Source organism: Coregonus lavaretus (assembly GCF_964263955.1).
Source record: "Coregonus lavaretus genome assembly, chromosome: 30".
Taxonomy (NCBI): domain Eukaryota; kingdom Metazoa; phylum Chordata; class Actinopteri; order Salmoniformes; family Salmonidae; genus Coregonus; species Coregonus lavaretus.
Genome location: NC_140017.1, coordinates 21515366 through 21541957, shown reverse-complemented (window position 1 = coordinate 21541957; position 26592 = coordinate 21515366). Strand labels below are relative to the sequence as shown.

Sequence of the window (26592 nt, the reverse complement as noted above, 5' to 3'; positions counted from 1 at the left end):
GCAGTGTGAGGTTTTAGTGCTAGTCCAAACAGGAGCCATTGATCTGTGTCGGCCTGAGGGGGGAGACTGGGGAGTAGGGGGAGGGGGAGACGGGAGAAGAGACTGGTGGCAGACACTCGGCTCCTGCTGTTTCAGCACTCCACATCATCATCATCATCATCATCAGCAGCAGCTGATAGCATTGAGCAAATAGCCGGTCTCTCTCTCTCTCTCTCACACACATACGCATGCTCGTAGGCACGCGTAGACAGTCGCTCTATATTGATCAACACTCCTCTCCCAACTCCCCATAGTCAAACAGACATACTGGTGTCTTCTTTATTGGAAGTGTGTCTAGTCGGTTTATGACGACGAGCCCAATCTGATGTTTGTTTCCTGCTATTCTCCACCTCCCCCCTCTCTCTCTTCTTCTCCCCCCTCTTTATATGCGTCTCTCTCGCTCTACCTCCCCCTTCCCCTGCCGTTCTGGTTAGACCCTAAAGACTGGTCTAACCATGGTGGGAAAGGTGGTGACCCAGCTAGCTGGTACTCTACCCACTGGCACCCCCGACGAGGAGGGTGCTACCCCCCACAGCACCACCCGCCGAAGCCCCCATGCCCCCGGAGTCATCACTGTCATCGACACACACAACGTCGGAGAAGGACAGGTATGTGTGATCACTAAGTCATAGACCCTGGCTCTCCAACAGTGTTAAATCCCCTTCTGAAGTAACGGTAAGAAAATATACATGTTCTGCAACCAAAAATAGAAATGTAAGAAGGAATACTGCAAAAAATAGTTCTCACAATGTGGAGTTGAAAAAATGTTGTCGGAGAGGTACAGGTATTACTGTGTGTCTTAACCTTTGGGTTATGGACCATGGCTCCCCAAAAGTGTTAAATCACTTTCTGAAGTAATGTTGAAAAAGTGTAGAAAGCGAAACATACAGTGTACATCTTGGTTGGTTTTCATGTATGTAATAATCCTATAGGGGTTCTTGTTTGAACAATACTTCTCACCTGATAATAATGTCATCACTACCTTATAAACGGGCCCAACCTATCTCAGTAGACTGCCACTGGCTGCTAGATACATCATGGTAATGAGCCTCTTCCTGCTTTTGGCACAGGTCCCAGGTGAAGGCCAGGTCATAGAAATGAAATGATTTAACACAAAATAAAGAACCACATCAATTCTTCTTCTTTCAGTTACATACATCCACATCTTTTCTCAGCACAGCTGTTCTTAGTTTGCTCCAAACTGAACTATGTCTCTAGACATTCTCTCATCAGAGTGAGAAGTGTTTTTTACTGGTGCGTTGTGGGTAACCAGAAAACATTCCCAGGTGTCAGTTTCCTTGTACAGGAGTGTCACATTTACTGGGCTACAGCCCTACATGTTTACACTTCTCACATACAAGGCCCTTTTACACACACACAAAGGTTACATCAGAACAGATTCTCTATCCTCTCTTCCCTCATACTCCCCTCCTCCTTTTTCTTGTCCTTTCTGACCTCAGTAAACACACCTTTGGGTTTTGTGGTGCGGTGAGAAACCTCCCAGGTTAAACCTTTTTTATCCTCTGCTAGAGCAAACACAGTTGCCCAGCAACCAAACCCCACACCCCACACACACACCTGACAGCACCTTAGGGCCTAAGGTGGGATTTATTTTGTTTGCTCAGTCATATTTTCACAGCTCGGCCTTCGCCACAGCGCCAGCTTTTTTTAAGCAGGGGGAGACTAAATGAATGCACTGCTCATCATCAGCAGTAACCTCACAAGATGCTTGTACTCCGTCCTCTATTTCTGCCACGCTCCTCTCTTCCTAGCTCCCTTAGTGGTAGTGAAAGGGTGCCTGTGTAATGCTCACACTATCATTGGCTATAGTATAAGGGGCAGTGCACTGTATGCCAGTGGTGTGTGTGGTGTGTGTGGGTGTGTGCGTGCGCCTGGATGTGTGTGTGTGTACATGTACCCCAGTCTCCCGAGGGCTCCTCCAGACCAGGGCTAAAGCCCTCAGAAGCAGGTCTGCACTGTGTCACCAGCCATTTTACAGTAACCCTATACTGCACATAAACAGTTAGAGGTAAGAGGGAGAGAGAGAGAGGAGGGACAAAGAGGGTGTGGGAGGGAAAGAAGGGGGATTCGTTGTGACTTCAGCACATAGCTGTGTGTTATACAGGTTATGATAGCATTGCTTTCTTGCCACATCACTCACCTCACCTAGTTTGTTGACCCCTTCATTGGAAGTGGTGACCCCTCTTTACACACACACACACACACTCACTCACTCACTCACTCACTCACTCACTCACTCACTCACTCACTCACTCACTCACTCACTCACTCACTCACTCACTCACTCACTCACTCACTCACTCACTCACTCCTCCTGTATAATAGGTTTACTCTCCAGAGGTAGCCCCTGACACAAATTCTCAGTTTCAAAGGGCTTCAGCAGGATTCCCTCACATAACAACATTGTGTGCCTCCGACGTAATAAAACAGGTCTGGCTTATGTCACCCCTCTTCCTTGTTCTTTTCTTTTTCCTCCTCCTCTCTCTCTCTCCCTCTCCCTCCAGTCCAGTCTGAAATAAAGGGCTCAGTTGATCTGGAAGGTTGGTTTGTGTTTGGACTGACTCCTATTAAAACTAATGCAGCACTGCTCCCAGCTCATTAATGCAACACTAGACCAGATTTATCACTATGAGACCGACACTCTCTCTCTCTCTCTCTCTCTCTCTCTCTCTCTCTCTCTCTCTCTCTCTCTCTCTCTCTCTCTCTCTCTCTCTCTCTCTCTCTCTCTCTCTCTCTCTCTCTCTCTCTCTCTCTCTCTCAGGTCCAGTATTTGTCATCATCATGCTGCTTGCCAGTCTGAACAGCTGTACCAACCCTGGATCTATCTTTACTACAGCTAGGAGACTGGGCTTAGTTATAATCTGTTCAAGACCGGAGACGTTTACACACACAGAGCAGAGCCCCTGGCCTGAGAACAGAATCATACTCAGCAGCACTGTAATTATTTTGCATAGTCGGAGGACTTTGAGCTTAGCTACTGGTCTGAGATCAGTCTCTTGTCAGCTCAGTCTTAGTTTTCATGCAGCACATGGAGACCGATGGCGGGTACAGTGCTGCGGTGACAGTGTAGAAAGAGAGACTAGAGACCGAGACGAGAGTTGTTAACAAGCCTCTCTCTGGTGTTAATTGGGATGATTGCTAATTACATCCACAAGGTGACAATGCTCTTTACCAATGGGATTGTAACATATTAATTCTCCATTATTTTACTTACAGCAAGAAGCAATAAGAAGTCCATGTGTTGGAAGTTGGGAAGTCCCGCTCTGTGTAGATTCTGTGGTGAATGTCTCTCTCTCTGTGTGTGTGTGTGTGTGTGTGTGTGTGTGTGTGTGTGTTTTCCAGGTCCTGGTGAGTGAGGACTCAGATGGAGAGGGAGTGGTGGCCCACTTCCCAGCCCATGACAAACCCATATCCTGCATGGCATTCAACCCCAGCGGTAAGGAGACAGCTCACTGCAACACAGGCAAACACACCAAAAGTATTTATTTTGGATGTAAAGAATGCTAATCCGAAAAAGGGGAATTCAAAGGCAAATAAAGTAGCTGCTGAGAGATGGTGCTTACTGTGACCTCCAGTCTCTGGTAGGAATCCTTCATACCTCTGGCCTCTGCTTCTGACTAGACTGCACCTCCCGGGGAAAAGGATCACATTTGTAATAGACACACACAGACACACTTATTTTTAGTAAAACACATTCACCACCTTTATACATGAACTAAATGTATACCTTTATACACATACACACCCTCAATCAATTGCTTACAAACACATAGACTAATCCTTGCACACATTGACAATGCGTGTGACAATAAATCCCCAACACACACTTGTACAGATTATGTATTACATCTTCACATGCTCTCGAGTCACAGACACACAAAGCGCACCATCACTCTGACATGGCACACACAGTAATCACCCACACATCCATAGCGTGCTGTACAAGCAGGTAAATACCACATTTAATCTAGAAGGATTGTTACTTGGAGGTTTAGCAGAGCTGTTGTTTGTTTGGCCATTACAGAACAACTCTTCCCCCTCATCATGTCCTCTCGCCCTGGCCTGAATGACCTGTCCAATCTGTAGGGGGCGCCCTTGGTTTACATTGACTACCTAAAGTTGACTCAGCGACCTTTGGCCTATAAGTGTGTGTGTCTGTGTGTGTGCCTACGTGTGTGTGGAGCCGGATTGATCAGGAGATAAAGTAGGGGTCCCACCGTTCTGGCCAACCGCTCAGCGACTGGCCAGCAACCGTAACCACCTTTCATCTTTACGACCATACCATAGAAGAACAAAAAACAGTACTGTCAATTGTAACACACTGAATATACACAGTGGCTACGTCCCAAGTGTCCACTTCAGACACAACCCCCCCCCCCCCCCCCCCCCCCGCCACCTGTCAACTTTACTCCCAAATCACCACATGGGTGTGTTACCTCCTCATTTATGCCAGCCCAAACCTGAAAGACCCTAAGTGTTTTGAATTATGACGTTGTCGAGGTACCCCAAAAAGTAAAAGTACCCCCAAGAGCCACGTTTCTTTTTCTTTTTCCCCTTAACAAGGTCAGGGTGTGTGTGTGTGTGTGTGTGTGAGCAGCTGTGTAGTCCTCCATGCTGTAATTTAGGAGCCTTTCATCATTAAGCCTCATGATCAAAACAACTGCCACGTTGGTCTCTAAATTCGCCTGCTGTAGAGTATCAGACAGCGAGGGGAGCCCCTTGGTCTTGATTGGCCTGCAATCCTGGGTTGACTGACTGGCAGTCTCAGCTTGCCCTGAATTAACTGAACAGAGAGTGAGAGAAGAACACCAAGAATAATCTCTCTCTACCCTTCAGTAGAGGGCCTGCAGTACCATGGCTCCTTCTAACAGTGGTCAAGTCAACCCCAAAAACCACCAGAGCCAGTATGAAACAATACTATGACTCGACAGCTCAGTGACTGGTCCTGGAAAGCCAAACAAGTCCTTCCCAAGAAGCATGACGTAACAAACCCCATAGAACAGCTTGTGTATGTTGGAGTGACTACAGAGACAGCAGAGTGGTTATAGGGTGACTGGTCTGGCACCCTTTCCTGGCTGTGGCATTCAGAGGTTCTATTCCTAGTGGGGTAATTAGAGGTTAGGATGCTACTCTGTTGAAGGGATTTGTGAAGCTACACACACACACACACACACACACACACACACACACACACACACACACACACACCCTTTAACAGCTGTAATCTGTTTTATTCACCTCCCTCCTCTCCTTCACCCTTTCACTACAGCCTGTCTCTTCTTCACCTCTTACCCCTCTCACTTCACATCATCTTGACTTGATTATTAGCTGAGATGCCCAAGGTCAAAGTGACATTACTGTTTTAACGGTAGGGCCTGTGAAACAGTGTGTGTGGAGGGTGGTTTGATTAAAGTGTGAAGGCGTCAGTAAGGCTGTGTGCAGTGTATGATTTGGTGGTGGGACACGAGAGACTCTCGCTCTCTCTATGTCTCTCGCTGTATGTAATTCTCTCAATCACGCCACTGATAAGAATCTTGGAATCTGTTCCTCCATGGAAGATTAGTTCAATGCTGCTCGCTCATTTACAGGAGCTCAACCACTCTGGATCTAAAAGCCTTGTTCATTAAAAAAAAACGATGTTACTATTCTACAAAATGTATTCGTTCACCTAACTAACCTTACACCTCTTAAATATCTACAAAGCCTTGGTAAACTAGGCTAGAACTCATCTCCAGCCACACTGCATTGCCCAGTAAAGCCCAGCCCATGTTTAGTAACACAACATCATAATGAATAGATAATAGAAACATGGAAAGTGCCAAGCAGCTGTGTGTCATGATGAGGAAGAGTTACTGTGGTGTCATAGCTCCTTACAACTCATTGATGTGTGAGAGAGAGTCAAGCCTCCACCCCAACACCCAGCTAACCCACAAAACAAATGCTGAACACAAGGGAAACACCCCACAGAGACTGCCTCCACACCCCCAGCCCATTCATTTAGTCTGCAACCAGTTGTCTTCACACATAGCTAGCAATTAACACTCCCCTCGTGGCTGTATCTTCGCGTTATGTGAGGTGGTGCTTTTTATTTTCAGTCACCTTTTTGACCACTCTCCTTTAGCAAGATGTGCAGCTGTGTGTGAGTGCATGTGTGTGCGTGTGTACATCTGACATTTGTGTGTGTGCCATCCATATCTGTGTGTGTGCGTTTTAGCACCATGTCACAGAGTTCTCAGAATCCCTTGTTTTACCCAGTAGTAGGGCTGTCTGTCCACCATGGACCAATCACAGAGGATTAAACCCCCAGGGGTCAGCCAGTCGCTGGTGCCCTTTCCTGCCCCCACACACACACGCACACACCTGCCCACGCCACGCCCAGGGAGTCATGGCTTTAAAGCGCCGCTGTCCTCTTGGCTGCATGAGCTCCATGTCATAATGGCATTAGGTAAAGCTGATGATCTATAGATTTTTCCCTGTTATAATCTATGTAATTCTCTCCCTTTCTCTCTCTCGGTCACTCTCGCTTTCTCTTTATCTCTCCCTCTGTCTCTCTCTCTTATATCCCTCTCTCAGTTTTGAGCTGTTTAAATCTCCCAGGGTAATGATTTTGTCTATTCTAGAGATCTGTTGTGGAGTTCCCACTGTGACTGTCTACCGTCTGTCCAACTGCAGCCAGCCTGCTAACAAACTATTTTGCTTTCAGCTTTTGGATCATAAAAAATAATGTAGCTGTGTACAGTGTACCCCTTCCTGGGTCAGTTTTGTTTTGAAGATGTCATCTACAGTACTGTAATGAAAGGCTACTGAAATTGGATACGTAGCTGTAACAGTTAATCCTCTGCTATTGCGTACAGTGTGTGTGTCTGTGTATGATGTAGTCTTAAGTGCCTGATTTAATTTGCAGAGCCATCAGTCCTATGCTAGGCCTCCCCTTAGTGCAGTCATCTGTATGGCCAGTTGGACGTCGGCCTCGCTGACTCTCCTACTGTTTGTCCAAGACGCTGTAAAACCACCGCTGCCTGCCTGCCTGCCTGCCCACTGTGGCTATTTTTATGGTGTTTCCATACTAGGTGGTAAAAAGCATCGGCACCGTCTTGGGAAGTCAGGGCCTCGGACCTGGGCTGTAAAACCACAAGGAGATCAGAGGAGAGAGGAAGAGCTAAAGAAAGAAGGGAATACAGAAATAGAGATGGTGAGAAAAAGAGAGAGGAGGAGTAGAGCGAGAGAGATAGTGAGGGCGAGGAAGAGTGAGAGGGCTGGCTAGGCCAGAGACCGACCGTGCTCAAAGTCTCAGTGGGAACTTCAGCCCAAACCAGACCACGCCCCTGCTCCAAATCCCCAAACCCCCCCATCCCACACAGTCCAGACACCTCAGGCTCTGCTGTTGAGTCATCTACAACTTTTTATAGTGTGGTGGGGGGTTCTGATCTGTCCAATCTGATTTGATTTTGGGCTTTGTTTCACAGAATTGAAGTCCACTTTGTAGACATACTGTATTTGGTACTGCGTTCACAAGATCCATTAAACACAGACACAAATTGTTCAAAGAGCCTCTCCTTGTACCTCCGAGCAGCGTGAAATCTTATCTGCGATGGCGAATGTTTGAGGGGATTCATTAGTTAACAGCAACACTCTGAGAAATAAAAGACAACATTTAAATGGAGGTTAGAGATTACAGCCCACTGTCTGTTTGCAGAGAAATGGATTAAATCTTTTCATCAGTCCTATCTCTCTCCTTCCATCACTCCACAGTCCCTCTCTCTCTCTCTTTATCTGCAGAGTCTGACCAATTTGTTTGGGGGCTTTTAAACATGACAACAAAAGGCTGCCGTTATAGCCTTCTCTAAGCTGCTGGGAGAATGTGTTTTATCTGTCTGCCTGTTATGACCAAAACCCAGAGAGAGGCAGGAATAAAATAATAAGGCTGTGTCCCAAATGGCACCATATTCCCTATATAGTGCACTACTTTTGACCAGGGCCCATAGTTATTAATGCACCATGAAGTGAGGTTTAGTCATGATGGATTTAGGAATGTTTCGTGTTTGCGGTAGAAAGAAGGCGCTAACTTCACTTCATTTAGGCCAGAGAAGGGAGGTAGGGAGGGAAGTACAAAGATGTTAATGTTCCATACGCTGACGATGGATTTAGAATGTTTGAATTTGCAGCACATTCAGCACACTGACTAACAGAAGGCGCTAACTTCTCTTCAATTGTGGAGGAAAGTGTGATATGTACGCATTCCATAATAGTGGCGATGGATTTAGTTTGAGTTCTCTTAATTGAACAGAGTGGTCTGATGGTATAAGGATTCGGCTCAAATAGCACCCTATTCCCTACATAGTGCACTACTTTTGACTAAATCCCTGATCAAAAGTAGTGCACTATATAGGGAGTAATGTTCCATTTGGGACGTAGACTAACTCTGTAGCTCAGCTTGTAGAGCACGGCGCTTGTAACGCCAAGGTAGTGGGTTCGATCCCCGGGACCACCCATACAAATGTATGCACGCATGACTGTAAGTCGCTTTGGATAAAAGCGTCTGCTAAATGGCATATTAAAATTATTATATTATTAAATCTCACTTCTGCCCCCGCCATGCTTCATGAACTTGATCGCGGGCGGCACACTCCTCCCTCTGTAAGTGAGTCGGTGTGACTTGAAAGCGGCAGGTTTCACCTTTTTAAAGAGCAGGAAGAAAGAGTCAACCATCTTAATATTAAGCTAATTGCAGCCTGTTGGCAATGGTTAGTCAGCCATTTTCAATCTATTCATATCTGAGAGAGAGGGAGAGCTGCTCAGCTCACTGGTGGTCTGGCTGCGAAGCAGATAGAAAAACACACTCCTCTGTTTCACTCCACCGTAGATCAAATGAATCATAACTTTTTTCATCCCTCTCTCTCTCCCTCCATCTCCCCCCCCTCGCCCCTTGGTTGGATTGTGGATGTGGTTTATGGAGTTAAGAGTGTTGGAGAAACCAGTCCAAGCCAGAGCGGCCACAGCAGTGTAGCACTGTGCCATGCTCTGGTCTGCTCTCCTCTGGTCTGCTCTGGGGCTCTATGCTCTATGGTTGCATCTCAAATAGCACCCTATTCCCTATATAGTGCATACTTTTTATTTAACCAGGAAAATACCCTTAAGGTTAGAAACCTTTAGCCAGGGGGACCTGGCAAGAGGTCGGCAGGAAGTAGTCAGCACGAGCACAATACAATAGCTACATTAAAAACAATCACAATGGTCAATAACGTTATCTTCTGTCAGAGATTTAAACTCAGCAAGCGATACCCTCTCCTCCGGTTTTAAAGTATTTTGCAAAAATGATATTTTTCCAATTTCATTCCCTGGGCTCTGGTCAAAAGTAGTGCACTATGTTGGGAATAGGATGCATTTGGGACACAGCCCATGCCCCTTCCTGGTACCCAACACAAATAAAGCTCCTTACCTGACTACATAATACTGAAAGGCATTGCCAGTGGTGGTGGTGAGTGCCAGGGCTAAGCCAGGGTATGTTCCTCCACCTTGCTCGTCGGCCTGATGTAATCTGCACTGGTCATCCCAGCGGCCAGTGGTCACGGAGGGCATAGACAGCGTTTCACTTGGAGACACACTCAGCCAATCCCTCCATCCCTTTTTTCCTTCATCCCACTAGCCCTTCATCCCTCCATCAAGCTTTAGTGTGATTCATAGCTCAGTCACAATGCTAGGCCCTGTGCCACTCACTACAACATGACCATTAATACTGTTAGCACTGAGGTGGTGAGCCCTAGTAGGAAGTCCACTGTGTGCAGCTCACCCTGCACTAATACAAATAACCCAAGTATGTCTACCTCTGCTAAGCTTCCCAGTAAAACAAGAAAAATAATCAAGCATCCCAGAAAAGTGTTCTAAATAGCCCACGCTAACATATGTAGCTTAAGAAACAAGGTTCATGAAATCAATAATTTGCTAGTAACAGATGACATTTATGTTCTGATCATCTCTGAAACTCACTTAGATAATACCTTTGATGATACAGTGGTAGCAATACAAGGTTATAACATTTACAAAAAAGACAGAAATGCCAACGGGGGCGGTGTTGTGGTCTATATTCAGAACCACATTCCTGTAAAGCTTAGAGAGGATCTCATGTTAAATACTGTTGAAGTAATATGGCTACAGGTTCACCTGCCTCACCTAAAGCCCATTCTGGTGGGAAGCTGCTATAGACCACCAAGTGCTAACAGTCAGTATCTGGATAACATAGGTGAAATGCTTGATAATATATGTGATATCAATAGAGAGGTATACTTTCTGGGTGATTTTAAATATTGACTGGCTCTCATCAGGCTGCCCACTCAAGAGAAAGTTTCAAACTGTAACTAGTGCCTGCAAACCAGTTCAGGTTATCAATCAACCTACCAGGGTAGTTACAAACAGTAGAGGAATGAAATCATCAACATGTATTGATCATATATTTACTAATGCTGCAGAAATTTGTTTGAAAGCAGTATCCAAATCCATCAGATGTATTGATCACAATATAGTAGCCATATTTAGGAAAACCAAAGTTCCAAAGGCTGGGCCTAATATTGTGTATAAGAGGACATACAATACGTTTTGTAGTTATTCCTATGTTGTTGATGTGAAGAATATTTGTTGGGCTGTGGTGTGTAATGACGAGCAACCAGACGCTGCACTTGACACATTTTATGAAATTGCTTATCCCAGTTACTAATAAGCATGCACCCATTAAGAAAATGACTGTAAAAACGGTTAAATCCTTGTGGATTGATGAGGAATTGAAAAATGGTATGGTTGAGAGGGATGAGGCAAAAGAGATGGCAAATAGTTCTGGCTGCACAACCGATTGGCAAAGTACTGCAAATTGAGAAATCATGTGACTAAACTGAATAAAAAGAAGAAGAAACTACACTATGAAACAAAGATAATGACATAAAGAATGATAGTAAAAAGCTTTGGAGAACCTTCAATTACATTTTGGGCAAAAAGGCAAACTCCGCTCCATCATTCATTGAATCAGATGGCTCATTCATCACAAATTATGAAAGACAAACATTGTAATTTTGAATTCTGTAAAGTAAGTGTGGAAGAGGTGAAAAAAGTATTATTGTCAATCGGGGTACGAGAACTTGGATGAAAAACTTGGATGGAAAATTACTTAGGATAATAGCGGACGATATTGCCACTCCTGTTTGCCATATTTTCAGCCTACTAGAAAGTGTGTGCCCCCAGGAATGGATGGAAGCAAAAGTTATTCCGCTACCTAAGAATAGTAAAGCCCCCTTAACTGGCTCAAATAACCGACCAATTAGCCTGTTACCAACCCTCAGTAAACTTTTGGAAAAAATTATGTTTGACCAGATAAAATGCTATTTTACAGTAAACAAATTGACAACAGACTTTTAGCACGCTTATAGGGAAGGACATTCAACAAGTACAGCACTGACACAAATGACTGATGATTGGCTGAGAATTTGATGATAAAAAGATTGTGGGGGCTGTTTTGTTAAACTTCAGTGCGGCTTTTGACATTATCAATCATAGTCTGTTGCTGGAAAAATGTATGTGTTATGGCTTTACACCCCCTGATATATTGTGGATAAAGAGAGGGTGTTCTTTAATGGAAGCCTCTCCAACAAAATCCAGGTAGAATCAGGAATTCCCCAGGGCTGCTGTCTAGGCCCCTTACTTTTTTCAATCTTTACTAAAGACATGCCACTGGCTTTGAGTAAAGCCAGTGTGTCTATGTATGCGGATGACTCAACACTATACACGTCAGCTACCACAGCAACTGAAATGACTGCAACACTTAGCAAAGAGCTGCAGTTACAGTGGGGGAAAAAAAGTATTTAGTCAGCCACCAATTGTGCAAGTTCTCCCACTTAAAAAGATAAGAGAGGCCTGTAATTTTCATCATAGGTACACGGCAACTATGACAGACAAATTGAGAAAAAAAAATCCAGAGAATCACATTGTAGGATTTTTTATGAATTTATTTGCAAATTATGGTGGAAAATAAGTATTTGGTCACCTACAAACAAGCAAGATTTCTGGCTCTCACAGACCTGTAACTTCTTCTTTAAGAGGCTCCTCTGTCCTCCACTCGTTACCTGTATTAATGGCACCTGTTTGAACTTGTTATCAGTATTAATAGACACCTGTCCACAACCTCAAACAGTCACACTCCAAACTCCACTATGGCCAAGACCAAAGAGCTGTCAAAGGACACCAGAAACAAAATTGTAGACCTGCACCAGGCTGGGAAGACTGAATCTGCAATAGGTAAGCAATTATTAGGAAATGGAAGACATACAAGACCACTGATAATCTCCCTCGATCTGGGGCTCCACGCAAGATCTCACCCCGTGGGGTCAAAATAATCACAAGAATGGTGAGCAAAAATCCCAGAACCACACGGGGGGACCTAGTGAATGTTCTGCAGAGAGCTGGGACCAAAGTAACAAAGCCTACCATCAGTAACACACTACGTCGCCAGGGACTCAAATCCTGCAGTGCCAGACGTGTCCCCTTGCTTAAGCCAGTACATGTCCAGGCCCGTCTGAAGTTTGCTAGAGTGCATTTGGATGATCCAGAAGAGGATTGGGAGAATGTCATATGGTCAGATGAAACCAAAATATAACTTTTTGGTAAAAACTCAACTCGTCGTGTTTGGAGGACAAAGAATGCTGAGTTGCATCCAAAGAACACCATACCTACTGTGAAGCATGGGGGTGGAAACATCATGCTTTGGGGCTGTTTTTCTGCAAAGGGACAAGGACGACTGATCCGTGTAAAGGAAAGAATGAATGGGGCCATGTATCGTGAGATTTTGAGTGAAAACCTCCTTCCATCAGCAAGGGCATTGAAGATGAAACGTGGCTGGGTCTTTCAGCATGACAATGATCCCAAACACACCGCCCGGGCAACGAAGGAGTGGCTTCGTAAGAAGCATTTCAAGGTCCTGGAGTGGCCTAGCCAGTCTCCAGATCTCAACCCCATAGAAAATCTTTGGAGGGAGTTGAAAGTCCGTGTTGCCCAGCGACAGCCCCAAAACATCACTGCTCTAGAGGAGATCTGCATGGAGGAATGGGCCAAAATACCAGCAACAGTGTGTGAACCTTGTGAAGACTTACAGAAAACGTTTGACCTGTGTCATTGCCAACAAAGGGTATATAACAAAGTATTGAGAAACTTTTGTTATTGACCAAATACATATTTTCCACCATAATTTGCAAATAAATTCATTAAAAATCCTACAATGTGATTTTCTGGATTTTTTTCCCTCATTTTGTCTGTCATAGTTGACGTGTACCTATGATGAAAATTACAGGCCTCTCTCATCTTTTTAAGTGGGAGAACTTGCACAATTGGTGGCTGACTAAATACTGTTTTTCCCCCACTATAGTTTCAGAATGGGTGGCAAGGAATAAGTTAGTCCTAAATATTTCAAAAACTAAAAGCATTGTATTTGGGACAAATCATTTACTAAACCCTAAACCTCAACTAAATCTTGTAATGAATAATATGGAAATTGAGCAAGTTGAGGAGACTAAATTGCTGGTGCAACCCTGGATTGTAAACTGTCATGGTCAATACATATTGATACAACAGTAGCTAGGATGGGGAGATGTCTGTCCATAATAAAGCGCTGCTCTGCATTCTTAACAGCACTATCAACAAGGCAGGTCCTACAGGCTCTAGTTTTGTCACACCTGTACTACTGTTCAGTCGTGTGGTCAGGTGCCACAAAGAGGGACTTAGGAAAATTGCAATTGGCTCAGATCAGGGCAGCACGGCTGGCCCTTGGATGTACACAGAGAGCTAACATTATTAATATGCATGTCAATCTCTCCTGGCTCAAAGTGGAGAAGAGATTGACTTCATCACTACTTGTATTTGTGAGAGGTATTGACATGTTGAATGTACCGAGCTGTCTGTTTGAACTACTGGCACACAGCTCGGACACCCATGCATGCCACCAGAGGTCTCTTCACAGTCCCCAAGTCAAGAACAGACTATGGGAGGCGCACAGTACTACATAGAGCCATGACTACATGGAACTCTATTCCACATCAAGTAACTCATGCCAGCAGTAAAATTTGATTTAAAAAACAGATAAAAATACACCTTATGGAACTGCGGGGACTGTGAAGCAACACAAACATAGACACATGCATACAAACACATGATAACATACGCTCTATACACACATGTACACATGGATTTTGTTGTTATAGGTATGTGGTAACCGAGGGGTAACCGAGGAGAGGCCTGAGGGCACACACTTAATATGTTGTGAAATATGTTATGAATGTATTGTAATGTTTTAAAAATATATAACTACATTAATTTTGCTGGACCCCAGGAAGAGTAGCTGCTGCCTTGGCAGCAGCTAATGGGGATCCATAATAAATACAAATACAAACAGCAACAGGCTCAGTGAAAGAGTTAATTAAAAAAGGGCCCACTTGACTTTATGATGAAATTGAACAGGTTAAGCTTCAGAAGATTTCACTTTTCGCCTGTATAACATTAACAACATATTGACCGCATGGTGACCCATTGGGTGAGTGTTAGCCTCCCACCCCCATCCACACCCTATCCTGGTTATCTATGTGGGGCGGTGAGGGAGAGAGGGAAGGAGAGAGCGAGGTAGAGACAGAAAGAGAAAGAAAGGGTAGCCTCAGGTCCCAGTGAGTTCTGGCCGTCTGGTCTGAGTGGGCAGCTTTGATGTCAGTCTGTTATGCCGTGGCCCACTTTAGCTTTTACTGCGCCCCTGTGTGTTTTCCACCGCTATCATAAACACCTCGAAAAGCACAGCACGGACACAGCCGAGAGAGACCGCCACACACGTACACACGGGCACACAGTACACATAAACACTGACAAACCCACACACAGGCACGCAGTCATTAACTGACACGCCACACACATACTTAGTCACACACAAATACACACACACAGTACACAGACAAATGCACACACACACACACTGCCTGGCCGTCTTTCATAACCATTCCCACCGCCAGCCCTGAAGACAAAGACTCCATATGATGGATACTCTCTCATTTGCGTGTTTTGCTCATTTGCTCAGAAGTGTATTCGTCTCCTACACCAGAGCCGACCAGACCCGATTCCCCAGTGTCCTCTCTCTTCTTAATGTTTTCTAGCTCCACATGGTTATAATTTGACATTTCCCAGTTTTCAAAGGTTCTGGAGCCAAATGTTGTTAATTAGAGAGGGGACTAGTTTTGTTGCGGCCCTTTCTGCTGCCAAGTGGGAGACCTCATCACTGACTGCCCTCCCTCCGTCTCCCTCCTCTCTCTTCATCTGCTTTTGTCCAGAAAAAAGAGCCCCAGCCACTTTGGAAATGAAACATCCTTTCACTATTAATGGGATTGAGCAGATGTTTTCTGTTTATACATTTTGAGACGTGACGGAAAGGCTGCAGAAAAACACAACAAGGAGAAGTTTTGGGCACAGTCCTTTTTTCCAACAAAGAGAGAGAGAGCGAAAGGGAGAGAGATTATATTTATGGAAATTATTTTATAACCCGCTTGCTCGGTCACTCGCAGCCAGGCAGCGGCCCTCCACTCAGACGCACGTCTCACACATATGGCAAATTAGAGGTTCTCTCTCCGACCAGTCGGTTTGTGTGTGTGCCAGGACAGCAAGCCCGTTTTCATACAAAACGTTGTAAATAACACTGATGCCCCAGAGAATGGGGAGGTTGAGGTGTTATAAATAGGACGTGTCAAACAGAGCTCCAACAGCTTCAGGTTTCCAGCGGGCGGCTCTCACACCGCCGACCAGGAACGCTGCTTTTTAATTTGGGCTTCCCGCGGCCTAACCGACTGACGCTTCTCGGCGAGGGCCTGTATTTCAACAAGGCCACAAAAGCCCCAACCCTGGGCGCTTCCACTCCGGCCGGGTGCCTTTTGGAGTACAGAGTGTACCATCAGCAAGAAGTAATGTCCTGGCCAGCCTCTCCAAGCCTCATCTGTCAAAGCCTGTGGCGAGCCAGCTAGGGAGGGAGGGAGGCAGACGTGCTGGGCGGCTTGGGCCATGGAGGGAGAAGAAGTAAGAAAGGAGGGAGAAGAGGGTGGCTGGGTGAGGGAGAGAGGAAGCTCCCAGATAAACAGAGCGCCTTAACTCCTAATCACCCTGCACTTCCGTTTCCAGACTCTATAATTAGTAGGGCCCTTCTTTTCTATGTATTCCCAGTTGACGCAAAGGGTTCTTGTGGCTTGGCACCTCATTTGGGGCGTGGGTTTGTTTATGGCCAGACCCAGGGCCCTGCGCTTCCAGCTTTGGTTTGGTCTTTAGTTCTGATACAGTATGAATAGTTAAACCGCCATCTAATGCCTGGCCTGCTCTGTTGTTTCTGTTTTTCTTTCCTTCCAATATCCCCCTCTTTGACCCTTTCTCTTCCACTCCCTCCATCACTCTTACTCTGCATCCCTTCTTCTCCTCACCTCTGTACCTCACCCTATTACATTGCTGCTGTTGGATAAACGTGGAAACTGGGTGCATCCTAAATGGCACCCTATTCCCTGGGCCCTAGTCAAAGTTGAGCACTATATAGGAAATAGGATGCCATTTGGGAAGCAATCTGTGAGGTCTAAAAGCAGTGTGAGCCTACATTCCTTTTTCTTCTTCATCCCTCTTGCATGTGTCACTGGCTTCTTTTAATCTCGTGCCATTCCACCCTCCTCTTTTACATTTGAAATGCCACCCCATAAAGACTGCCGACTAATTACAATCTTATTTCAACATCTGCAGAAAAAGTCCAGCGATGGAAAATCACTAATTATTCTCCTGTCCAATTATGGCTGAGGCTTCGGGTAAAAGAATTCAGCACCATTTCTCGGATCACACACTTTTCAGTTTGAGCTAAAGGGCTAACATTTTAAACTATTGCACTTTTTATGTTTTTGGTAGAAATATAAAGGCTTTGTGAGGCTCTGTCATGGGCTGTCTGTGATCTGGGTTTGTTCTGGTGTGGTTTGTTGAGTGTGTTGTTTACAGTAAAGACCTATACTTTCTGCAGTTTGACAAAGTTCAAATAAAACTGCTAGAAATGAATGGGCCTGTCATCGGAGGTTACACACGAGCTGGGCTGTGGTCGTGTGTTCGGACACAGACACACAGACACACACACACACACACAGACGCTCCTCCCAGTCCCTAGAAAGAAGACATAGTTATAAGGCTATGGTTGTGACTGGAGAACAAATTATGATGTGGGGGATAAGCAAGCATTTTACGACAGTGTCAAACGATAGCTAGTCTGTTTTAATAGGGTGATTTGTTTGTTTGTACCGGCACGGTGGCAAGTATATGTCCCACTTTGAAGGGGTTGTCGGGTTCTGCACGGTTCAAAGGTTTTATTAACAACTAAATACGTCTGCCCAGTTTTTGACTGAAATGTCTCTTGCTCTACAGTGAATGAAATAGTCGTTTTTTGGTACTGGTTTATATGTGCACTAATAAGTATCAAAGACTGACATTTGTAATTTCTACAGTACATTTAATTTTACATTTTACATTTTAGTCATTTAGCAGACGCTCTTATCCAGAGCGACTTACAGTTAGTGAGTGCATACATTTTTATTTAATTTTTTCATACTGGCCCCCAGTGGGAATCGAACCCACAACCCTGGCGTTGCAAGCGCCATGTTCTACCAACTGAGCTATTTAATCTCTGTATTAGCCAGTACACTACTGGTCTGGATAATATTCTGAAATATTTCATACAGGGTTTGGAGTTTATTTTTAGGACTGTTGGAAATAAAACAGTTTTGCGCAATATGCTAAATCCTCATGAATAACTCTTGAATATGAAGAGTAGGGTTCTACCAATGGTTTTGTATTACAGTGTGTGTGTGTGTTAATGTCCATGTTGTCTCTATCTCCAGGTATGCTGCTGGTGACTGCAGACACCCTGGGCCATGACTTCCATGTGTTCCAGGTCCTCACACACCCCTGGGCCTCCAACCAGTCTGCTGTCCACCACCTCTACACACTGCACCGCGGAGAGACTGAGGCCAAGGTAACACACACACACCTACTGTGTTTACACACCTAATATTCATCATGCACTCACTGACACCTCTGAAATCGTTTGATATAGGCCTACTTATCCCCTGTAAATAATACACATTTTAGCAATTCAGCATTGAGGTGGTTTCTGAACAGGGCCACCCCTAGCTGTTTACTGAGTGCGCTCTGGCAATAGCATCTAAACCAAGCCTTTGATCCTCTGTACTGTACTGTATGTCTGCTTGTGTTGTCTAAACACTGTCAAATAGACAACACTGGGCTTCATCAGACTGTACAGCTGAAAGGAAGAGTAGTTTTATGGCTCTGATCAGACACAGATCTGTAGCATGGCCTCACTGGTTCTAGTAGTACATAGGGGAAACGGTGTGCATATGTGACCGACCAGCTCGATTCGGTCTTATGTACAGTACCAGTCAAAAGTTTGGACACACCTACTCATTCCAGGGTAGAATAATAGTGAAGACATCAAACTATGAAATAACACATATGGAATCATGTAGTAACCAAAAAAGTGTTAAACAAATCAAAATATATTTTATATTTGAGATTCTTCAAATAGCCACCCTTTGCCTTGATGACAGCTTTGCACACTCTTGGCATTCTCTCAACCAGCTTCACCTGGAATGCTTTTCCAACAGTCTTGAAGGAGTTCCCACATATGCTGAGCACTTGTTGGCTGCTTTTTCTTCACTCTGCCATCCGACTCATCCCAAACCATCTCAATTGGGTTGAGGTTAGGGGATTGTGGAGGCCAGGTCATCTGATGCAGCACTCCATCACTCTCCTTCTTGGTCAAATAGCCCTTACACAGCCTGGAGGTGTGTTGGGTCATTGTCCTGTTGAAAAACAAATGATAGTCCCACTAAGCCCAAACCAGATGGGATGGCGTATCGCTGCAGAATGCTGTGGTAGCCATGCTGGTTAAGTGTGCCTTGAATTCTAAATAAATCACAGACAGTGTCACCAGCAAAGCACCCCTACACCATAACACCACCTCCTCCATGGTTTACGGTGGGAACTACACATGCGGAGATCATCCAATCACCCACACCGCGTCTCACAAAAACACGGCGGTTTGAACCAAGAATCTGAACTTTGGACCAAAGGACACATTTCCACCGGTCTATGGTCCATTGCTCGTGTTTCTTGGCCAAAGCAGGTCTCTTCTTCTTATTGGTGACCTTTAGTAGTGGTTTCTTTGCAGCAATTTGACTATGAAGGCCTGATTCACACAGTCCCCTCTGAACAGTTGATGTTGAGATGTGTCTGTTACTTGAACTCTGAAGCATTTATTTGGGCTGCAATTTCTGAGTCTGAACTCTAATGAACTTATCCTCTGCAGCAGAGGTAACTCTGGGTCTTCCTTTCCTGTCACTGTCCTCATGAGAGCCAGTTTCATCATAGCGCTTGATGGTGTTTTGTGCGCCGCCCCATGGGTCTCCCGGTCGCGGCCGGCTACAGAGCCTGGATTCGAACCAGGATCTCTAGTGGCACAGCTAGCACTGCAATGCAGTGCCTTAGACCACAGAGTTCACAGAGTTCATATTACTTTAGCTAATTTGTATTCATTATTATAGGAAAATAAACTCACAATAAGATCATTATTTCTAAGTTAATGGCAAGCTAATTACAGAAAATAGCTTACGGTTGTGAGTGTGACTAAATAATAGCAGGGCATTCTACCTGAGAATTCTAGAACTTGGACACTGTCTCGTTGGCCTAAAGTTATTTTCCTAAATTGACTTTGATGCAGGTCATGTTGTTCTTCATATTACCGTCTCAGGTAAACACACACTATATCAAATAAAATCAAAGTTTATTTGTCATATGCACAGCATACAGAAGGTGTAAACAGTACAGTGAAATGATTACTTGCATAGTGGAGTCTTTCGTTTAGACATGTAGCTAGCTAGCTAAACAATGAACCATAATCCCAACTCATAATGTTATTACCCTGCATGAATCTGCAGGTATCTAACCAACTAGGTTCAATGTTAGCTAGCTAGCTAACATTAGGCTATAACTAGCAATTCAAATGGCTCTGAGATACGAATAATATTACTACACAGATCATACGGGTAACGTTAGCTAGCGAGCCAGATAGCTAACAGTATGCTTTAACTTGCAATGAAAACGGCTTTCTGACTAAATTAGAAATGTACAATATCTGAAATTGTAGCTAGCTAGACTCTCTTACCCGTATACATGGATGAACACTTCTCCTTCTCTGTCACGGATGGCATGGTTGCCCTTAGTTTGAAGATGTAATCTGGAGACAGGTGTTTTATACAACAGCCTCTGTGTGTTCTCTATTCGACTCCCTCTACATATTTGCAATCAAACAGCAGCATTTTCTCCATCTCCTTAGCTATCATACTCTGCTTCCACCGGACATTCCACAGAATGTGGAGAGCAACACTTTTGCTGTTCTTCGTGACATCTTTCGAAAAAGCCGCGTTAGAAAGGATTACCTACACATACTTGTTATAGACAGAAGCATGCTACATGGCAGACCAATCCGAACTCACCTCTCGGCATGTGAAGCTCATCCATTATCTCAGCTAGTCATGGATAGCGGGAAGGTTCCTGTCTTTTTTTGTGGCTAAATCAACTGGGCTTATTTACAGATGGCATACAAGTTTGTTATTAAGGTCGTATGTGTGACCACTAAAGCCTAAACTTAATTTCCTTATGACATTGTTAGAAAGGATAAATGGATGATGTGTGTGTGTGTGTGTGTGTGTGTGTGTGTGTGTGTGTGTGTGTGTGTGTGCGTGTGCGTGCGTGAGGGGAGAAGAACCCAAACAAGGCGGGGTGTGACCTAGGGAGCTCTGTAATTGATGTAAAGGATGATTTAGAAACAAGCAAGGCCTCATTGCCACTCACTTGACTGCAGCACCAGATTCCTCACAGCTGTGGAATCACAGCCTTCCAGCCAATCAATTCATCACCGTCCAAAGCAAACACATTTTCAAAAGCTGAGACAATTTGTAAGACAAATAGGGCATGGCGAGTTTCAAACAACATTCACTATGGCTCATTCAATAAAAAAGGCTGCTGCATGTTTTCTTCTTGTCCCTAGTTAACAGTGCTCTCTCTTTTTCTCTCTCTCACAATCTCACAATCTCACTCCTTCTCTCTTTCTGTCTCTCTCTCGCTCTCTCTCTCTCTCTCACTCTGGTGAAAATATAATATTGTGAGATGTTAGGAGGAGGGACGACCCCCTTTTGACATGACACTTTCCTCCCCTCTTCCCGGCTAATCACATTGTGAGGTTGTGCAGAGCCTCATTTGAGGAATGGCCACCATTAAAGCTCTCCCTCTGAAGTTGTGGCTCACGCTGCTACTGCCGCCGCTGTATGTCAGCTGATGCCTCGCTTATGGCGCACACACACTCAGTCACTCGCACACACACTCAGTCACTCGCACACACACTCAGTCACTCGCACACGTGCACAGCCTCAGTGGTGTGTGTGGAGATCTATCAGACCCAAGTCAAGGGATGCAGCATCCTGTATTCTCCCTCTACATTTTACATTTACATTTTAGTCATTTAGCAAACGCTCTTATCCAGAGCGACTTATAGTTAGTGAGTGCATACATTTTCATACTGGCCCCCCGTGGGAATCGAACCCACAACCCTGGCATTGCAAGTGCCATGCTCTACCAACTGAGCTACACGGGGCCTGTTATATAGAATCACAGTTTATGCAGCACTTTTGGCAATCCAAGTTGTAGGTTTAGTCCCCCGTGGTAAAAGTTACCCTAGTGTGTTCTCTCCATTCGGGCCATCACTCCAGTATCACAGGTGCTCAGTGGAGTTTGGAGGCAAACTATTAAATATGTAGGTCTATTGGTTTGTAGGATACTTGTATTTCTGTTGGTATTTTTGCCCCATTTAGTCTGTTTATATGGATATTTCTTCTCTTATTAATGTACTTTCATATGTTTAGCTAAGCAGCCGTTCCGGGGCCAAAAATGTATTTTTAGTTGGCAACTTGTGATGTTCTATTTGCTTTAGCAGAACTAAAATGTATCTTTGGAGATCATCGACCATAGCTGCCTGTCCCACTAGTGTCATGTTTGGACCAGAGCACTAAGCTTTGCTTCGACCTTGCGCGCACACACACACCCACACACACCCACGCAAATTCCTCCACCCACCCACGCACGCAAACACACATACACCAACACACACACACACACACACACACACACACACACACACACAGAGAGATTTGGCGTCTAGATGATTGTAATGGGCTGGTTAATGTGTGACTTAAAATTGCAAGTCCTACTGCCTGGCTGTGTGTTACTAGCTTTGATCCTGCTGTCGTAAACACTGTAGAGATTACAGCAGAGCCAGAGAGAGCAGGCTGTTGGGCACAGAGGTTATCTCCTACACAGCAAACAAGGCCGTAAGTGATAATGGTGCTGTATCAAGGTGGGTGGACACAGCTCTTATCTGGCTGGGCTGACTGGGCTGGGCTCGCTCCGACTCACCAAACACGCGCCAAACACAAACAAACACACACACACACACACACTCCCAACACTGACCTAGAGTCAGCCCAGGTAAACAGGCATGGCTCTGATAGCGACAGGAGGGTTTCTCAGTAATAGGGCCCTAGGTGGTTTGAAACCAGTTTAAGCTGGAGTACACTGTGACCAGGCATGTCAGGGTGTTTTGGCTGGTCAGTTTTCTTCTTGCTCTGGGTGTCTGTCTGTTTTGTTTTTAGCTTTCCATTGTTTTCTGCACCCTTTTCCCTCTTTTTGGTCAGTTTTTCCTTCTACCTTTCTCTTTCCATTTCCACTTTATCTCTCTCTCTCTCTCTCTCTCTCTCTCTCTCTCTCTCTCTCTCTCTCAGGATTCCTGTCATTCCATTGTAGTTCCTGCTAAGTGACAGTATCTCTAATCTAACTTATCAGTGTTACTGATGAAGTCCAAGACACTTTGAACACTTCTATGTCTGTCTGTGTGTGACATCGTCTCTACTGTGTCTCCTCTATACCACAACATGTCTGCTCATCTCACCCATACACACACTTATGTTCTGGGTCTGATCACAGTCTGATTAAGTGAGAGACTTCACCCAACTTCTGCTATTGTTGGAGATTTTGTATCCTACAAAATATGATGAGAGGCCAATATTATCCAGATCAAGAATGTACCCCATGTTTGCTTTAATCACGGCTAGGCAGAGCTCAGGTGAAACTACCCCTCCCATCCTTATCTTTTTATAGAAACTGGTATGTGTCTGGTATGTGCAGGATGCCTCATTAACTGTCATTGCTGAGGACAATTACCCAGCCAACCTGTGCCATGGCCACAGATGAAACACAGACACAGGTAGACAGACCTCACAGTGGAAGAGATAAACCTTGTCTTTTTCTGATGATGAATACTGTTGACTCTTTTACACTTTCTGTCTGTCCGTCACTCTCTCCACCTCTGTCTTCCTCTTTCCAGCGTTCTATCTCTCTCTCTCTCTCTCTCTCTCTCTCTCTCTGTCTTAGTCTATCGCTCTGTCACTCTCTCTGTCGCTCTGTCTCTCTCTCTGTCTCTCTCTCTGTCTCTCTCTCTGTATCTCGCTCTCTTGTCTCTGTAGCATGTCTGACATAGCATCTACACAACTATATGTTGGAGTGTGTGCTCTGAGCTGACTGTGTGTGTCGCTCTAGAGGCCACAGACTGAGAGAAAGACCTTAATTGTCTTCTGCAGACAGACAGACTGTTGGGCTGTCTTTACCAAAGACTTAAAAATACATTACCACCAAACCCTCAACAACCCTCCAGAGACCTCCTTTCAACTGGTCATCTTATATTCTCTGTTCAGTGGTCAGTTTAACATCTATTTGAGAACGTTAAGGGTAACATTGGTTTGGTTTTGTATGGGAAACTGCCTTACTACTTATACATTGTGTTACTGTCACTGTATGACTAGCTGATCATTCTCCTCTCCTCTCCTCTCCTCTCCTCTCCTCTCCTCTCCTCTCCTCTCCTCTCCTCTCCTCTCCTCTCCTCTCCTCTCCTCTCCTCTCCTCTCCTCTCCTCTCCTCTCCTCTCCTCTCCTCTCCTCTCCTCTCCTCCCCTCCCCTCCCCCAGGTCCAGGACATCTGTTTCAGCCAGGACAGTCGCTGGGTGGTGATCAGCACACTGCGTGGCACCTCCCACGTCTTTCCCATCAACCCCTACGGTGGCGCGCCCTGCGCCCGCACACACATGTCCCCCCGCGTGGTCAACCGCATGTCCCGCTTCCAGAAGAGTGCAGGGCTGGAGGAGATAGAGAATGAACTGAACAGCAAGCAGGCCGGAGGAGGGAGGTGCAGCCCCATCCCCGGGCTCTCCAGCAGCCCCTCAGGGTCCCCACTACACGGTAAGGATAGAGGATGCACACGCACTAAGCACAGCACAACATCTCACTCATCCTCTTACTATTGCACAGTACATAAAACCCCACAATACGCAACATGTGTAGTGACATGGCTATAGCTGATATGGTGGCTGTGGCAGCACACACAGGTCTTCAGACAGAGGCGGCTCCAGTTCCAGTAAGTGACAACAACCACTGACTGACTGTCACCTGAGTAGACCTTGTTCTGCTGGGGACTATGACCTGTCTGTTACAGCCTTGGTCCTGTTGGTCAAACACCCCTAGAGCTGCCTGGCCTGGCTGGCACACACACTATACACACTATCACCACCGCGTGGGCACACACACCCACTCATACGCAAACACACACCTGTCGACATATACTCATCAGCAAGTTCACAGAGAAAAATCACAGTTCAGGGTCGAGGCTGTTTGCAGATCTTCTCAGTTTGCCCTCCCTGCCTCTCACTGTCAGGGCTTCAGTCATCCATCTCTCCCCTCTCTCCCACTCTCTCCAGCCGTGGCGCCCTGACTTCGCCTCTCCCTTCCAAGCCTGTTGTCAGCCCCTTACCCTTTGGTCACCCACTACTCTGTTTGTGTGGCTTCTCTCCCCCAGGCTCTGTATTAGGATCACTTCCCCAACAATTAAAACAATGTTAGAAGGACGTTCAAGCCAGGCCTGAGTGACGTCAAGCCCAGGGAATGTACTGCCACCGCAGCTTGTCTCGTGCTGGATCTAGAGAGAGAAAGTGGAGAGAAGCAGATGGAAAGAGAGGAAGGAGAAAGAGGAGGGGCAGAGGAAGTAAAAGAGGGAGAAATAAAGAATGAGGAGAAAGGAGAAAAAAATATGGAGAGAGAGAGTTCAGCTCTTGTAGCAACAGGGAAAGGAGGGAGAGAGGCGCAAGAGACTCATAAATCACACTCCATTTTCAAAGTAGGGCATTAGAGCCACCTGTCAACAATTAGTCTCTTCACTGATACCTGTGTGTGTGTGTGTGAGAGCGCGTGCACAGGCCCACAGGGGTGGCAGATGGCTATATAAATATTACAGCGTAAAGAAAGACAAACACTACTGTCTGAGGCAAGCGGTTTTAGGTTTTCAGGACTTTTGATATTTACGAGTGGCGCAGTGGTCTAAGGCACTGCATCGCAGTGCTAGCTGTGCCACTAGAGATCCTGGTTCGAATCCAGGCTCTGTCGTAGCCGGCCGCGACCGGGAGACCCATGGGGCGGCGCAGAATTGGCCCAGCGTCGTCCAGGGTAGGGGAGGGAATGGCCGGCAGGGATGTAGCTCAGTTGGTAGAGCATGGCGTTTGCAACGCCAGGGTTGTGGGTTCAATTCCCACAGGGGGCCAGTATGAAAAATAAAAAAATAATGTATGCACTCACTAACTGTAAGTCACTCTGGATAAGAGTGTCTGCTAAATGACTAAAATGTAAAATGTACAGCATATCTGTTCATTTTTATGGACCTTAGGAGGCTGTGATAAAGTTAGCCAGGAATCTGGGGGCTGGGTTTTGGAGATGTCATTCTCTGCATCGTGTTGGAGATGGTGTGTGTTTCATTTCCCTGCTGTCTCTGTGTGTGTGTGTGTGGGGGGGGGGGGATCCTGACGTCTGAGAGTCTAAACCCTCAAGTACGACACACACACACACACACACACACACACACACACACACTCCCTGATGTGTCACGTTGGTTCAGTTAATGTTTCTCATAGGCTATGTTTAGACAGGCAGCCCAATTCTGATCTTTTTTTCTTTTGACCAATCGAATCAGCTCTGAAAAAGATCTGATGTGAAAAGATCTGATGCGATTGGTCAAAATATCAATTAGTGGAAAAAAGATCAAAATGGACTGGCCTGTGTACACGCAGCCATAGAGGAGAAAATTGTGTCCAGTATGACATTGTTCAACACGTCTTCTATAGGTAAATCCTATAGTCCCGTGTAGCTCAGTTGGTAGAGCATGGCGTTTGCAATGCCAGGATTGTGGGTTCGTTTCCCACGGGGGACCAGTATGAAAAAAAAAAATATTTATGCACTCACTAACTGTAAGTCTCTCTGGATAAGAGCGTCTGCTAAATGACTAAAATGT

At 45.3% G+C, this 26592-nt stretch overlaps 1 protein-coding gene across 1 annotated transcript in view; it reads left to right on the top strand.

The window, feature by feature from the left end:
* LOC311106157 (BCAS3 microtubule associated cell migration factor-like) overlaps positions 1-26592 on the top strand; it is a 193000-nt gene that overhangs the window by 44212 nt on the left and 122196 nt on the right. Inside the window, exons 12-15 of the mRNA XM_084148484.1 lie at positions 474-647; positions 3403-3496; positions 17976-18109; positions 24227-24497. Coding sequence (XP_084004610.1) covers positions 474-647; positions 3403-3496; positions 17976-18109; positions 24227-24497 — 673 coding nt within the window. The remainder of the gene's footprint in view (positions 1-473; positions 648-3402; positions 3497-17975; positions 18110-24226; positions 24498-26592) is intronic.